Source organism: Stegostoma tigrinum, chromosome 8 (genome assembly GCF_030684315.1).
Source record: "Stegostoma tigrinum isolate sSteTig4 chromosome 8, sSteTig4.hap1, whole genome shotgun sequence".
Taxonomy (NCBI): Eukaryota; Metazoa; Chordata; class Chondrichthyes; order Orectolobiformes; family Stegostomatidae; genus Stegostoma; species Stegostoma tigrinum.
Window position 1 is genome coordinate 60,894,561 of NC_081361.1, and position 17,590 is coordinate 60,912,150.

The 17,590-nt window shown below is 43.4% G+C and overlaps 1 protein-coding gene across 3 annotated transcripts in view; it reads left to right on the forward strand.

The window, feature by feature from the left end:
* slc5a9 (solute carrier family 5 member 9) overlaps positions 1 to 17,590 on the forward strand; it is a 96,307-nt gene that overhangs the window by 46,546 nt on the left and 32,171 nt on the right. For all 3 annotated transcript variants that reach the window (XM_048540048.2, XM_048540046.2, XM_048540049.2), the window contains one exon: positions 15,413 to 15,618. In XM_048540048.2, the coding sequence (XP_048396005.2) occupies positions 15,413 to 15,618 (206 nt within the window). The remainder of the gene's footprint in view (positions 1 to 15,412; positions 15,619 to 17,590) is intronic.

Below are 17,590 nucleotides of genomic sequence, written 5' to 3' on the forward strand. Positions count from 1 at the left end.
CAGAACCTAGAACTAGCAGGCACTGTTTAAAAATAATGAATCTCCCATTTAAGACAGAGACAAGGATGAAGTCCATCTGACAGAAGATTGTCTACTTTATGGAATTCTGTTCCTAAGAGAGCAGGGGAGACCTTAATGTTTTGGGCCTCGTATCTAAAGAAAGATGTGATGGTGTTGGAAGGGATCCAGAGGAGGTTTACGAGGATGACTTCGGAGATGAAGAGCTTGTCATATGAAGAACGGTTGAGGGCTCTGGATCTCTACTCGGAGTTTAGAAGGATTGGGGGTGCATTTCATTGAAACGTACAGAGTACTGAGAGGCCTGGATAGAGTGGATGTGGAGAATGTGTTCCCACTCGTAGATTCTGTTAGATTCATGCTCTCTATCCCTTCATCCCTCTATCCCTATTTATCATTTCCTGTATCAATAGCTTTCTCTTTGGTCTTAGTGCCAGCTTAGCTCAGGTGGACACAGTCCCATCGGTACAAATTCCATTTTGCCAGGTACTGGTGTACTGGAGAAGATGATAGTTAGCTGTTTACCTGAACTTATTTAATCCATCTGATGCAGATACACCAACAATCTTGTTAGGAAGGAAGTTCCAGGATTTGGACGCATAGACAGTGAAGGGGATGGTGGTAGTTCTTGGTCAGGATGGTGTTGTACTTGTGTCATGCCTCACTAGGATTGTATGCTGGAAATCACGCCCTGCTACTGCCAAAGTTGTCACAGAAGTTAATGATTTCATCAAGGTAGAAGGAACAGCTTCAGGGTGAAGGGATAACCCTTTAGAACAGAGAGGAGAAATTTCCTCAGTCAGAGGATAGCTAATGTGTGGAGTTCATTGTCACAGACCGCTGTGAGGAACAAGTCATTGTGTGCATTTAAGGCAGAGATAGATAGGTTTCTTAAAGTCATAGAGTTATCTTGGTTAGTAAGGGGATCAAGGGTTATAGGAAGAAGGCAGAAGAGTGAGATTGAGGTGGGCTCAGAACACGCATCCATGCAAATACATAAAAGAAGTAAATAACTAAGTAAACACAGAATTCTGCCTTTTTACATTTTCTCTCTCATTGTTGTCATTTGGTTCTGAGACCCTTAGCCTCAGTTCCATGATGTAGAAAGAAGAAAGACACTTAGCGTTTCTGCTTGTGATTGCTATTCAGCTATCTTGACTGGATATGGATTTTACAGCCTGTACGGACATGCTTTTAGGAGACAAACACATAAAATCACAAAGAGTGGCACAAGCACACCACCTTTGCAATCACCCCCGTGCTGATCTCCATAATATGTTACCCAGTCATTTCGCCCAGATAAAACATTGTCCGTACCATAATAAGGTTTCACCCAGACAGTCAGGAAGGAATAAACAGTCCATTTTCAAACAGCTTAAAAGGCAGCAAGTAATGAAGCATATCATTCTGGAGAGTGTCCTGTACTCCGTCACTTCCAGATGCCACTTTTCCATTCATTCCTTGCTACCTGCCCTCAAATACTTGGCCCCAAACACTTCAACCTTTCCCTAGACTCTTGCATCCCACCCTGCCCTGAAACCACAGGACTTGTCTAGCTGTATAGTCTATCATTTCCTCTTCAAGAAGTTGCATGAAGTCTGGGCAGAGCCCACTACTAAACTCTGATGCTAATAGGACCTGCTAGAGCAGCTAGTCAATCAGATTGGCCAGCAGCTCTGGAGGTCAGGTCTTCCTCTCTCCAAGGGGCAGAGCACTTCTCTTTCCTGAAGTCCCCCAAAGTGGGTTATGGGTCTGGCTGGGCTTTTATCATGCCTGTCAGCTGCTGTCCGACATTAAAACGTGAACTGTGAAGTTGCCAGTTATGTCCAGTCTGTGGTTCTGAGAGTAAGATACGGTAGGGTGAGAGTGCGTGTGTGTGTTGTGTTGTGTGTGTGTGTGTGTGTGTGTGTACATATATGTGTGGTACTTGCAAATCAGATCCTATACAAGTGTATTAATATTTATTTTAAAGATCTGGCATGTGAAAGTTTCCTTGTGTTTATGAAGAGCTATTCTATACTGTCGTGCATTGTGTTCCAACTTGAGTACAAACTGACTCAAGAACAGACCCTGTTTGGTACCTGGGGGCTACCTGCAGTCAGTAGTGGAGAAGAGGAAGTTGGGTGGATGTGGAACTGCAAGAACAATGAAAGCTCATCAATTTTTAATAGTTGAAGTGTGGAGACTTTATATCCAGAAGCAAAGATCTGAACAGTGATATTCTCACCCTTGTCTGCAGCCTGACTGCTTACAACTCATTCATTAATATGAAGCACATTAACTACATCTTGTGTATATATTTCAAAACTCTTCACAGCAAATTCATTTGTCGTAGATAGTCAAGCATAATAGACAAGCTAGACAGGCATTTGAAGAAGGCAGTAGAAAAACTGGGAGCAGACTTGGTTGGAAAGCGAAATACGACATAAACAAAAACCAAAATTGCTGCACAAACTCAGCTGGCCTGGCCATATCTGTGGGGAAAAAGCAGAGTCAACGTTTGGCTCCAGAGAGCATCCATCAGAAATTCTACTTTTGTTTCTGATTTCCAATGTGTTACGTTTTAACCATCATCAACATGTTGGGCCAAATGCCCTTTTTTTGTACTGTTGATCCTCTGTAATTTGTGCATAGCAATATACTACAAAATGTTATTTCTGTGGCATCAAGTTAATTAGCCTGTTTATTTAGGAAGGAATATTATCGAAAGACAACAGAATGTCTCAAGTCATATAGCGCTGAAACATATCCTTTGGCCCGACTCATCCATGCCGATCCAGTTTCCTAAACTGAACTAGCCCCATTTGCCTGCATTTGGCCTACATCCCTCTAAATCTTTCCTATCCATGTACCTGTCCAAATGTCTTCTAAATGTTGTAATTGTACTCACCTCTTACCACTTCCTCTGGTAGCTCGTTTCATATACACACAAACCTGTGAGTGACAAATCTGCCCCGCAGGTCCTTTTTAAATGTTTCCCCTCTTACCTTAAACCTATGCCATCTAGTTTGGACACTGCTATCCTGGGGAAAGGTTCTTGGTTATTCACTTTATTGTGCCCCTCATGATTTTCTAAACCATTATAAGGTCACCCCTCAGCTTCCTACTTTCGAGGGAACAAAGTCTCAGCCTATTCAGCCTCTCCTTATAACTCAAACTCTTTGGCCTCGATAACATCCTTGTAAATCTTTTTTGCACACTTTCCAGTTTAATAACATCCTTCCTATAGCAGTATATGCAGTTATGTGCAGTTCTCCAAATGTGGCCCTACCAATGACTTGTACAGTTGTAACATGAGCCAAATCCTGTACCCATTGCTGTGACCGATGAAGGCAAGTGTGCTAAACGCCTTAATCATTCTATCTTCTCTTGATGCCACCTTCAAGGAACTATGTACTTGCATGCCTATGTCTTAACTGTTCAGCAACACTCCCCAGAGCCCTATCATTAACTGTGTAAGTCCTGTCCTGGTTTCTGTTCCCAGAATGCAGTTACCTGCATCTGCTGCTCCTCGGCCCAGTGGCCCATCTGATGAAGATCTCATTGTACTGTCAGATAACCTTCTTCACTTCTCGCAGTGCCACCAATTTTGGTGTCATCAGCGACTTACTGACCATGCTTGCTATATTTTTATCCAAATTGTTTAAATAAATGCTTAACAACAGTGGACACTGCATTGAACCTTGTGGCACACTGCTGGTCACAAGCCTCCAGTGTAAACGACAATCCTCTATCACCACCTTCTGTCTCTGCCATCAAACCAATGAAATCTCCAATTGATTAGCTATCCCTGGATCTCACGTGATTTTTTTTATTCATTAACTTATTCATTTTTTAATTCATTTCATGAGGGCATCACTGGCTTGGCAGTACTTATTGCCCATCCCTAATTGCCCAGAGGGCAGTTAAGAGCCAACCACATTGCTGTGGGTCAGGAGTCACATGTGGACCAGACCAGGTAAGGATGTTTCTTTCCCTAAAGGATATAAGCGACCCAGATGAGTTTTTCCAACAATTGGTAATGGATTCTTGTTCTCATCATTAGATTGTTAATTTCATATATTTTATTGAATTCAAATTCCACCGTCTGCTGTGGTGGGATTCAAGCCCTGGCCCCCAGAACATTATCTGGGTCTCTGGATTAACAGTCCAGCGATAATACCACTGGGCCATCGCCCACGCTGTAACTGTATGAACCAGTTTACTTGTCGAAAGCATTACTAAAGTCCATATGGATAACATCTACCACTCTGCCTTCATCTATTTTCTTGGACACCTCTTCAAAAAACTCAAACAAGTTTGTGGAACTCGTTTTCCCAAACACAGAACCATGCTGGCTATCCCTAATCAGTCCTTGCCTTTCTAAATGCTTGTAGATCCTGTCTGTCAGAATCCCCTCAAACAACTTACCCACCACTGATATCAGACTTGCCGGTCTATAGTTCCTAAGCTTTACCATGCAGCCATTCTTAAATAATGATGCAATGTTAGTCATCCTCCAGTCTCTGGACCCTCACCCTTGGCTGTCAATACTATAAATATCTCTTCTAGGCGTTCAGCAATATCTTCCTCAGCTTCCAGTGTTCTGGGATACACTTGATCAGGTCCTGGGGGTTTATCTACTTTATGCTTTTTAAGATCTCTAGCACCGCCTCGTCTGTGACGTGGACTCTTTTCAAGGCATCACTACTTATTTTCCCGAGTTCCTTGGCTTCCATGACTTTCGCCGCAGTAAATACTGATACAAAGTATTCATTTAGATCTCACCAATTTCCTGCTGTTCTACACAAAGATGGCCTCATTGATCTTTGAAGGACCCTATTCTCTCCCTATTTGGTTACTGTTTTGCCCTTAATATACTTGTAGAATCTCTTTGTATTCTCTTTAATCTTAACTGCTGAAACAATCTCATAACCCCTTTTTGCCCGCTTGATTTTCCTCTTAAGTGTACTCCTACACCCCGTCACTCCTCAAGGCATTCAGTCAATCCCAGCTGTCTGTCCCTCAGATATGTCTCCTCCTTTTTCTTAACCAGAGCTCCACTAGACATCTAGCGTTCCATACTCCTGTTAGCCGTGCCCTTCACACTGATGCGAACTCTCGTTAGTTCACTTTTGAAAGCCTCCCAATTACCAGATGTCCCTTTCCCTGTGAACAGCTTCCCCCCACCCCACCCTCCATTGTCTTTTCAAAGTGCCTGTCTCTAATAACATCAAAATTGGCCTTGTCGCTACATAAACTTTAACTGACGGACCCGGCCTATCCTTTTCCATAACTATTTTAAAACCAATAAAACTTTGCTCGCTGATCCCCACATGTTCCCCAACTAAAACCTCAGTCACTTTCCCTGCCTTATTTCCCAAGAGGAGGCCCAGCTTTGCCTTTTTCTAGGAGGGCCATCGACGTGTTGATTAAGAAAGTTTTCTTGGACAAATTCCTCCCCATCCAAGGCCTTCACATTATGGCTGTCCCTGTCTATGTTAGGAAAGTTAAAATCCCCTACTGTTACAGCCCGATTATTCTTACAGCCATCTGTCATCTCCCTACATATTTGCTCCTCAATTTCCCGCTGACTATTGGAGGGCCTATAGTGCAATCCCATAAAAGTGATCACTTCTCATTATCTCTCAGTTCCACCATATAGTTTCTCTGGACAATCCATCATGAATAATCTCTGTAAGGACTGCTGTTATACTTTCACTAATCAAAAATGCCACTATCCCTCTTCTCTTGCTTCCTGTCTATCCTTCCTATAGCATCTGGACTCTGGACCATTGAGCTACCAGACCTGTCCCTCCCTCAGTCATGCTTCTGTAATACCTATGATATCCTAGTCCTATGTCCCCATTCTTTCCCTGAGTTCACCTGCCCTACCTGTCATGCCTCTTGCCTTGAAATAAATGCAGTTTAATTTATCAGTCTTCTCTCGTTCTCCATTGTGCTCTTGCCTGTCTTATGTGTTTAACCTCCTTAATTTCTGCACAACATCAATTTTCTCTCACTACTGCTCAAAGTTCCAACCCCTGCTAGACTAATTTAAACCTCCTGAGCAGCTCCTGCAAATCTCCCTATCGCGATATTGGTCCCCCTCCAGTTCAGGTGCAAACCATCCCTCTTGTACAGGTCATTTCTGACCCAGAAAAGATCCTGATGTTCCAAAATTCTGAATCTCTGCCCTAAAAGCAGCATTTTTATCAATGTAGCAGGTCCTGGGTACAGTAGTAAAATGTGAGGCTGGATGAACACAGCAGGCCCAGCAGCATCTTAGGAGCACAAAAGCTGACGTTTCGGGCCTAGACCCTTCATCAGAGAGGGGGATGGGGTGAGGGTTCTGGAATAACTAGGGAGAGAGGAGGAGGCGGACCGAAGATGGAGAGAAAAGAAGATAGGTGGAGAGGAGAGTATAGGTGGGGAGGTAGGGAGGGGATAGGTCAGTCCAGGGAAGACGGACAGGTCAAGGAGGTGGGATGAGGTTAGTAGGTAGGAGATGGATGTGCGGCTTGGGGTGGGAGGAAGGGATGGGCGAGAGGTTAGGGAGGCAGAGACAGGTTGGACTGGTTTTGGGATGCAGTGGGTGGGGGGGGGGAAGAGCTGGGCTGGTTGTGTGGTGCAGTGGAGGGAGGGGATGGACTGGGCTGGTTTTGGGATGCGGTGGGGGAAGGGGAGATTTTGAAGCTGGTGAAGTCCACATTGATAGCATTGGGCTGCAGGGTTCCCAAGCGGAATATGAGTTGCTGTTCCTGCAACCTTTGGGTTGCATCATTGTGGCACTGCAGGAGGCCCATGATGGACATGTCATCTAAAGAATGGGAGGGGGAGTGGAAATGGTTTGCGACTGGGAGGTGCAGTTGTTTATTGCGAACCGAACGGAGGTGTTCTGCAAAGCGGTCCCCAAGACTCCGCTTGGTTTCCCCAATGTAGAGGAAGCCACACCGGGTACAATGGATGCAGCATGCCACATTGGCAGATGTGCAGGTGAACCTCTGCTTAATATGGAAAGTCATCTTGGGGCCTGGGATAGGTGTGAGGGAGGAGGTGTTGGGGCAAGTGTAGCATTTCCTGCGGTTGCAGGGGAAGGTGCCGGGTGTGGTGGGGTTGGAGGGCAGTCTCGCTCTGGACCAACTTCAGGGAATCTCTCTCCCACTGCAACTCTCTTGTTTCGGTCTGCCTCCCCCCTCTCCCTATTTATTCCAGAACCCTCACCCCATCCCCCTCTCTGATGAAGGGTCTAGGCCCGAAACGTCAGCTTTTGTGCTCCTGAGATGCTGCTGGGCCTGCTGTGTTCATCCAGCCTCACATTTTATTATCTTGGATTCTCCAGCATCTGCAGTTCCCATTATCACTGGGTAAGTAGTGTATAGTCATCTCCGTTACTCACTCAGTTCTGGGAGAAGTTTGACCCAATAGTCTTCTGATTCAGAAATGGAACTGTTTAACAGTTCTGAAGAGGAGCCATATCCAACTCAAAATGTTAACTCTTTATTTCTGTTTATGGATGCTGCCAGTCCTACTCAGTTTTTCTATCAATTTCTGTTTTTGTTTCGAATTTCCAGCATCCACAGTATTTCACTTTTATTTAAGTTAATACATATACTGTTATGATCCCAGCTGATGGTAATAGTCGACAAATTACATTCTGTGGTGAAACCTTGCTTGATAGACCATCTCAAAGATAGTAAGAACTGTCCTGATCCAAAGTGTCAGCTCTCCTGCTCCTCTGATGTTGCCTGGCCCGCTGTGTTCCTCCAGCTCCACACTGTGTTATATTGATAGATCATCTGTTTTGTTTTGCAATTTGTAACCCTGGTGGTCAGTCACTGAACAGGTTCCATAAGTGGCTGCCAGTGTACTTTTAGCAAAAGAACATCAAAGTTAATTACACAAAAGGGAAAATAAAAGCAAACAATTTTACATTTAACAAGAACTAGTTGAAACAGTTTTATTGCAAATATCAGATGTAAATACTTACCCTATCTATTCTCAACAACAGGTTGAGAAATGCCAAAACCTCAGTGAAAGGTCCACCAGTTTTTACTTCAAAGCTCAAAAACAGACATTGCTGGAAAAGCTCAGCAGGTCTGGCAGCATCTGCGAAGAAAAAATCAGAGTTAATGTTTCGGGTCCAGTGACCCTTCCTCAGAACTCCAGGACCCGAAACGTTAACTCTGATTTTTTCTTCACAGATGCTGCCAGACCTGCTGAGCAATTTCAGCAATTTCTGTTTTTGTTCTTGATTTACAGCATCTGCAGTTCTTTCAGTTTTTGTCTACTTCAGAATTCCTCGTTCAGTAGGAAAGCTGCATGTGGTTTATTTCCTGCAAACATCTGCATTGACCCAATACTCGCTTCTTCAATTAATGTTGCTTGAAGAGATCTTAAACAAACTGCTAACATAGCCCTCTTATTTCTTAATATGGATTCCTTAAACTTTCCTTCTACAACCTTCTGTTTCTGGAATCTTCTGTTACTGCCATTAAACCACTCAGAAGTGCCTTTCAGACCAAAGTGCTTTGCTCCCATTGTTGTCCACGACAGAAACCTGCACATTTGCTGAAAGAAACCTTTAGAATTGTTTCCTCTTTCCAAAACATCTGGCTTTTGTTTCTGTCTTCTTGTGTCACGTGACACCTTGTTGCTAGGCAGCTGCCCATCTCTGTTTTTCTTGTCTAACCTTGTCTTTCTAAGGCATTGATCGATTTACCTAGAGGGTTATTTTTTTCGAAGCTCGAATTAAATGATTGCACAACTATTTGCAGACACTTCTGCACAACTGTTAGAACTCAAAATGAAACCGTACTCTCCCATTCTTCAACCAAAGCAATTGAGATATTAAGATTAAACTCAGATAATGGGAACTGCAGATGCTGGAGAATCCGAGATAACAAAGTGTGAAGCTGGATGAACGCAGCAGGCCAAGCAGCATCTGAGGAGCACAAAAGCTGACGTTTCGGGCCTTGATCCTTCATCAGAATTTTGTGCTCCTAAGATGCTGCTTGGCCTGCTGTGTTCTTCCAGCCCCACACTTTGTTATCTAAGATTAAACTTAGAACTGGTTCTGCCTACATTAGAAGCAAAATTTCTAAATAATAATCACGATGAGTTTTGAGAAGATTTGTAGCTCAGGTTGAGGTTCTGGATGTGAGATTGCTCGCTGAGCTGGAAGGTTCGTTTTCAGACGTTTCATCACCATTCTAGGTAACATCATCAGTGAGCCTCCGACGAAGCGCTGGTGTTATTTCCCACTTTCTATTTATCTGGTTAGGTTTCCTTGGGTTGGTGATGTCATTTCCTGCGTTGGTGATGTCATTTCCTGTTCTTTTTCTCAGGGGATGGTAGATGGGCTCCAAATCAATGTGTTTGTTGATGGAGTTCCGGTTGGAATGCCATGCTTCTAGGAATTCTCGTGCGTGTCTCTGTTTGGCTTGTCCTAGGATGGATGTGTTGTCCCAATCAAAGTGGTGTCCTTCCTCATCTGTATGTAGGGATACAAGTGATAGTGGGTCATGTCGTTTTGTGGCTAGTTGATGTTCATGTATTCTGGTGGCTAGCTTTCTGCCTGTTTGTCCAATGTAGTGTTTGTCACAGTTCTTGCAAGGTATTTTGTAGATGACGAACCATTCCAGCTTTTGCCACTTCTCGAATTCCCACTCCCTCCAGCCTGCATACCTATTGGGTGGTTTCGGTCGCCCCTCGTTTGCCTTTTGTGCTACCGGCATCATGTCTTGGATGTCAGCCATCAGGTCTATCATCCCCTCACCGTTGCCGCGGGTGTTGGGTTGGAAATTTTCAATTTCCTTTAGGACTTTGAGTTCACGCAGTCCCGCAACTGTCTCTGTGTTGCTCTCTCCTTTATATTGAAAGGAGGCCCGAATGACTATATCGCTTGACATGTCTAGTGCTTCGCGTTTACGGATTATCGCGGATGGTATTTGCACTTCGAGTTTTGGGACGCCGAGACCACCGTTCCTGTAGCTCGAATATAGTATTGTGCTCCTGAGATGCTGCTTGGCCTGCTGTGTTCATCCAGCCTCACATTTTATTATTTTGTAGATGACGTTTGTTTTATTTGTTGTCTGTATAGGGTCTTTGTTAACGCAGGAAATGACATCACCAACCCAAGGAAACCTAACCAGATAAATAGAAAGCGGGACATAACACCAGCGCTTCGTCGGAGGCTCACTGATGATGTTACCTAGAATGGTGACGAAACGTCTGAAAACGAACCTTCCAGCTCAGCGAGCAATCTCACATCCAGAATAATCACAATATTTTATGAACTTCCATCACAATACTGATATTGGAGACATTTCTGATGCAGTTTATTCTTTTTACTTAGACACCTTGAAAGTTCTACACAATAGTCCCAAATTTGAAAGGTGCAGTGAATGGTCAAGAAGGCAAATGCTGTGTTAGCCTTCGTAGCCAGAGGGTTTGAATACAGGACCGAGGATATATTGCTGCACCTGTACAGGGCCTCAGTGAGACCATAACTGGAGTATTGTATGCAGCTTTGATTGCTCTGCCTTAGAAGAGATATATTTGCCATAGAAGGACTGCAGCGAAGGTTCACCAGATGGATTCATGGGATCATAGATTTCCTGTACGAGGGGACATTGGGTCATCTAGGCCTGTATTCACTGGAGTTTAGAAAAATGAGATGGGATCTCAGTCGAACATGCAACATCTGACAGGGCTGGACAGACAGTTTGTGGAGTTGTGTTTCCCTTGGCTGGGATGTCCAGGCCAAGGAGTCACAATGTCAGGATGTACAGTCAGCTGTTTTGCACTGAGCAGAAGTTGCTTCACTCAGAGGATGATGAACCTGTGGAATTAGGCTTTTGGAGGCTAATTTACTGATTATGTTTACGAACGGAACAGATTTCAAGAGCTTAAAGATGTCAAAGAATATGGGGAAAAACTATGGTGTTGACATACAGGATCAGCTATGATCATGTTAGAACATAGAACTGTACAGCCCAGTACAGGCCCTTCGGCCCATGATGTTGTGCTGAACTTTTACCCTCAACCTAAGGTCTATCTAACCTCCACCTGTACCTTATACTATCATCCATATGCATATCTAATAGCCGCTTAAATGCCTCTAGTGAGGCCGACTCCACTACCCTCTCCGGCAGCAATGCATTTCATGCCCCTACAACTCTCTTGAGTAAAGAACCTACCTCTGACATCTCTCCTATATCTACCTCCACTTGCTTTAAAACTATGTCTCCTCGTAATAGCTACCACTGCCCGAGGATAAAGTCTCTGACTATCCACTCTATCTATACCTCTGATCATTTTGTACACCTCTATCAAGTCACCTCTCATCCTTCGTTGTTCTAAAGAGAAAAGCCCTTGCTCTCTCGACCTTTCCCTCGTAAGACCTTCCCTCCATTCCAGGCAACATCCTGGTAAATCTCGTCTGAACCTTTTCCAACGCTTCCACATCTTTCCTGTAATGAGACGACCAGAACTGGACACAACACTCCAGATGTGGCCGTGCCAGGCTTTTGTATAGCTGGATCACAACTTCACAGCTCTTGAACTCGATCCTTCTGTTAATGAAAGCTAACACACCATACACCTTCTTAACAATTCTATCCAGACCCCTCTGCTCCTCCACACTGCCAAGAATCTTTCCATTAACCCTGTATTCTGCTTTCAAGGTTGTCCTTCCAGAATGAATCACCTCACACTTTTCAGGGTTAAACTCCATCTACCACTTCTCAGCCCAGCTCTGCATTCTATCAATGTCCCTTTGTAACCTAGAACAGCCTTCCGCACTGTCCACAATGTGACCCACCTTCATATCGTCCGCCACAAACAGATCGAGCACACGCAGTATGCATTCCTTAAATAATCTCCACATTTCAATAGTGCTCTTCCCTGACAGCATCTGTTCCCATTTTATGTTACCACTTCTTGCCTAACAGACATATAAATACCCTTCCCCATTATAAACCTTACCCTGCTTATGTACCTATCCTTTTCCATGACTTGTAAAAGTAACAGAGTTATGATCACACCCGCCAAAATGCTCTCTAGCAACAGGTCTAGCACTCGGCCCGGTTCATTGCCAAGCACCAAATCCAAAGTGGCCTCTCCTCGTGTTGGTCTATCTACAGACTGTGTCAGGAATCCTTCGTGAACGCACTGGACAAAATCTGCTCCATCTAAACTATTACAACTAAAATGTTTCCAATCAATATGTGGAAAGTTGAAGTCACCCTTGGCTACAACCCTGTGACTTTGTACCTTTCCAGTATCTGCCTCCCAATCCATTCCTCCACTTCTCTGCACCTTTTAGCAGGTCTGTAAAAAAACCCCAACAAAGTGTCTGCTCCGTTCTTGTTCCTGACCTCAACCCAAACTGACTCTGTCGACATATCATTCTTGAACTACCTTTCAGTAGCTGCTATACTAGCCCTGACTAGCAATGCTGCCCCCCCGCCTCTTTTACAACCCTCCCTATTTCTTTTAAACTATCTAAATCCTGGAACTTCCAGCAACATTCGTGCCCCTGAGTTACCCAGGTTTCTGTAATGGCCACAACATCGTAGCTCCAAGTACTGACCCATGCTCTGAGTTCATTTGCCTTATTTCTGATACTTCTAGTATTGAAGTATTACACACTTCAAACCACCCCTGTGTCCACAGTTATGCTCCATTGACCACATTTCTGTATTAACAACCTCACTCCCTGTTGTGTCTGTTGGAAGGCTGAATACCACATCCTCTGAATTACAAATCCGGTTCCCCACCCCCTGCCAACCTAGTTTAAACCATCCTGTATAGCTCGAGCAAACCTCCCTCCCAGGATATTTGTACCTTTCTGGTTCAGGTGCAACCCATCCTTACTGTACAGGTCCCACCTTCCCCAGAATGTGCTCCCATTATCCACATAATGGAAGCCCTCCCTCCTACATCAGCCCTGTAGCCATGTATTTAGCTGCACTCCCTCCCTATTTCTTACCTTGTTATCACGTGGCAGGAGTAGTAATGCATAGATATCTACACTGTTTGTCCTGGACTTCAACTTCCAGCCTAACTTCCTGTACTCGTTTTTCACATTCTGTCGTTTTTCTACCAATGTCGTTGGTAGCGATGTGTACCATGACTGCTGGTTGCACACCCTCTCCCTTAAGGACCTTGAAGACATGATCTGAGACATCACTGACCCTGGCATCTGGGAGGCAACATACCAACCATTCGTCTTGTTCGTTTCCACAGAACCACCTGTCTGTGCCTCTTACTATTGAATCCCCCTTCCTTTCTGTGCCACAGGGCTAGGGTCAGTGCCAGAGGCCTGTCCACTATGGCCTTCCCCTGGTAGGTTGCTCCCCCCCAACAGTATCCAAAATGGTATGCTTATTGTCGAGGGATATACTGATGTTGAATGGCAGACTGAGCTCAATAGGCTGAATGGCCTACTTCTACTTCTATTTTCTATGTTTTAAAATCCTGTAAACTTGCATTTTGAAATGATTAAAGTGTTAGAAGCATAAATTTGGAGAAATCCTACAATGGTCCTGAAAGCTATTGATGTATTCACAGGATTGTTGGTGCTGTACAGCATGATACAAAACATACTGAGTGTATCTTACACAAGTCGAATTAATGAGACCAGTTGTTTAGGCCACAAATCAGGGGGTTGCCTTTTACATGAACAGTATTTTTTTAAGGAATTGCCGTTCATGTTTGATTTTGAACCACAAAAGACCGCTGTGATGGAATAAAGTAAAAGATCAATAATGTTAAAGAATATGGATTAATTCTCCACCATTTATTTATTTTTATAGAATTACAAACTGTCCACATTTCATCCAACACGATATAAATATATACTATAACAAATTCTTTACCGTTCACATTGAAATGCTTCAATTTCCCAGTGGCCTGGCTGTGCACCATCATCATATGGATGCTGTTTGTTCTTGTTGTCTTAATGATTTACAAACACACGACCAAGTGCTGAACAACATCAATAAGACTGCCAGGAATAAGTGCCATATTGATGTTGACTGATTTACATCATGACATATTGCTAACAAAGCAGGATTTGAACATATCCCAGATGAGCAAATTTTTTTCTACACATAGTCCTGCTGATCTCTAATTCCACATTTCTTTGATCCATTTCCTGCAACTGCCTTCATCCATTTGCCATTTCTCATGAATACGATGACAATACTTTTCCGGAATGTCTCTTTAGGGAGAGCTTTCTCCCTAAATATCACAATTGGCTTGAATTTACTGCTACCGCTCTATGTAATGGAACCATTGTGAACTGTGTCTTCTCATGGCAAATCGTCTTTGCAAGAAATATTTTCTCAGCAATCTTGGTAATGACCTTGTTTGCTGGCTTGGTGAAGTTTATAGGTTTTTGTCTGTAGCTCCAGTGCAAGCCAATTGACAAAACAGTGGTATTTGATATCAGAGATAATGGGAACTGCAGATGCTGGAGAATCCAGGATAACAAAGTGTGGAGCTGGATGAACACAGCAGGCCAAGCAGCATCTATTTGATATCGTGTCATTGGGTTTGGGTGGCAGACACTAAGATTTTAGTTTCCTGATGGAGGACTTAGTCACGTGTTTTAATGATGCTTGTGTATGTGCTGCCTCTCTTGTTAAATTCTGTACCTCAACTTCCTTCGTTTCTCTCAAGGTACAGAATTGAACTGCACCATAGGTTGTAATCCGATCGTTCTGTGAATGCTCATTAACTCATGCTGCTTCACACTTGTTATTCTTTCTCAAAGGCACCATGTTTGATCACTTGGTACACAGTAGCCTTGCCAGTTGGCTGGGAAAATGCTGCTGGAAAATTGAAACGTTCCATGTTAGCCTTTAAATTAATGAACTGTAGTAATTAACAGTTCTCAACCCTAATGCAATCAACAGATATATAGAATTGGACCCCATATACAACCCATACAGTTCAAAACCAGAAATGACAATACTCAACGTAACGGACCAGACAGTATAAATTCGGAGTGGAGTAGAATAATATCGTTTCATTGGAGGCTCCACTGATGATGTCACCTATCATGGTGACGAAATATCTGAACAAGAACAAGCCAGCTCGGTGAGCAAGTCACCAACTTCACCAACAACCTGAGCTACAAATCTTTGCTAAAATCTTAAAGTGTGTAATTAATCACAACGAGGTTTGATTTAGGTAAAATCAGGGCCATTATGTTATTTTAGACCAAAAGGTATACGCTCAACAGTTTCACAAGATCAGCTTTTACACAAGTATGGACAATATTGTAGATATTAGCCCTCATTATATTTTAATGTAATTTTGATATATTTTACAGAAAAAAATGTATGAATGACCTGAAAAAATCCTCACGGTATGGAGCACTAAAAAGGATCTTTTTTGAATCCAGGATTTCACAGAGTTGGTTGGTACTCAGGACTGGTGGAGAAGTATTTCCAGGCAATTCCTAACGTTACTGTGCCAAACACTACATGTCACATTCCACGTGCTGATGCTTTCCACATGTTTCGAGACCCAGTCACTGGTGATATCCCTTGGCCTGGGCTCATATTCGGTCTTACAGTGCTTGCTACATGGTGCTGGTGCACTGATCAGGTAAACCACATCAACCTAAAGACAGGAAGATGTGATAGCAATTGTAGATTTTGAATTATTTGACCACTTTATCTATTCCTGGAAATTATTATGGTAACTAATTATGCAGTCTATATTACGGACTACTTAATGAAATTTTCTTTCCCTTTCCTCATTTTCTAACCACCTTTTGCCTTTAACCTGTTATAAACCCTCATTCCCATGAGTCCATTTATAACACAAAGTGTTTGCATGTCTGTGAGAGAATAAGGGCTTACTTAAGTTTGAAGGGACAAACTGAATAAAAGCCAAAAGAACTGCAGATGCTGTAAATCAGGAACAAAAACAGAAGTTGCTGGAAAAGCTCAGCAGGTCTGGCAGCATCTGTGAAGAAAAAAATAAAAGTTAACGTTTAGGCTGACTGGTCTACAATTCATAGATTTTCATCTTTTGCCCATCTTAGAAAGTGGAGTGACATGTGCAATTTTCCAATCCAGAAAGATGACTCCAGTATTTAGGAAATGCTGAAAATTATAGTTAAGACGTCTAAAGTGTTCTCTCTTATTTCCTTTAACAGCCTCGGTTGGAAACCATCAGGTCCTGGGGATTTGTCATTGTTTAATTCCATTATTTTCCCTGTTACAGGTGTTTTACATACGTTTGATAACGTTCCCCATGGCAGGCTGATGGAGAAAGTGAAGTCACATGGGGTCCAGGGTGTGCTAGGTAGATGGATAAAAAACTGGCTAGGCAACAGGAGACAGAGGGTAGTAGTAGAAAGGAGTTTCTCAAATTGGAGACCTGTGACCAGTGGTGTTCCACAGGGATCTGTGCTGGGACCACTGTTGTTTGTGATATATGTAAATGATCTGGAGGAAGGTATAGATGGTCTGATCAGCAAGTTTGCTGATGACACTAAGATTGGTGGAGTAGCTGATAGTGAAGGGGACTGTCAGAGATTACAGCAGAATATAGATAGACTGGAGAGTTGGGCAGATAAATGGCAGATGGAGTTCAATCCAGGCAAATGCGAGGTGATGCATTTTTGAAGATCAAATTCAAGGGCAAACTGTACAGTAAATGGAAAAGTCCTAGGGAAAATTGATGAACAGAGAGATCTGGGTGTTCAGGTCCATTGTTTCCTGAAGGTGACAACGCAGGTCAGTAGGGTGGTCAAGAAGGCATATGGCATGCTTTCCTTCGTTGGGCGGGGTATTGAGTACAAGAGCTGGCAGGTCATGTTGCAGTTGTACAGGACTTTGGGTCGGCCACATTTGGAGTACTGTGTGCAGTTCTAGTCGCCACATTACCAAAAGGATGTGGATGCTTTGGAGAGGGTGCAGAGGAGGTTCACCAGGATGTTGCCTGGTATGGAGGGTGCTAGCTATGAAGAGAGGTTGAATAGATTAGGATTATTTTCATTAGAAAGACGGAGATTGAGGGGGGACCTGATTGAGGTCTACAAAATCATGAGGGGTATAGACAGGTTGGATAGCAAAAAGCTTTTTCCCAGAGTGGGGGACTCAATTACTAGGGGTCATAAGTTCAAAGTGAGAAGAGGAAAGTTTAAGGGAGGTATGCGTGGAAAGTTCTTTACACAGAGGGTGGTGGGTGCCTGGAACACGTTGCCAGCGGAGGTGGTAGACGCAGACACGCTAGCGTCTTTTAAGATATATTTGGACAGGTACATGGATGGGCGGGGAGTAAATGGACACAGACCGTTAGAAAATAGATGACAGGTTAGACAGAGGATCTTGATCGGCGCAGGCTTGGAGGGCCGAAGGGCCTGTCCCTGTGCTGTAGGTTTCTTTGTATTAATTTTATTCAATCCCTTTTCCCGATCCATTATTAATTTCATTAGGATTTCCGGCAAGCTATCCTCCTCTCCCACTGTGAATACTGAGGCAAGGTAATAATTTGACATGTCTGCCATTTCCACATAGTCATTAACAATATTCCCACTTTCAGTCTTTAGTGGGCCAACGTTGCTCCT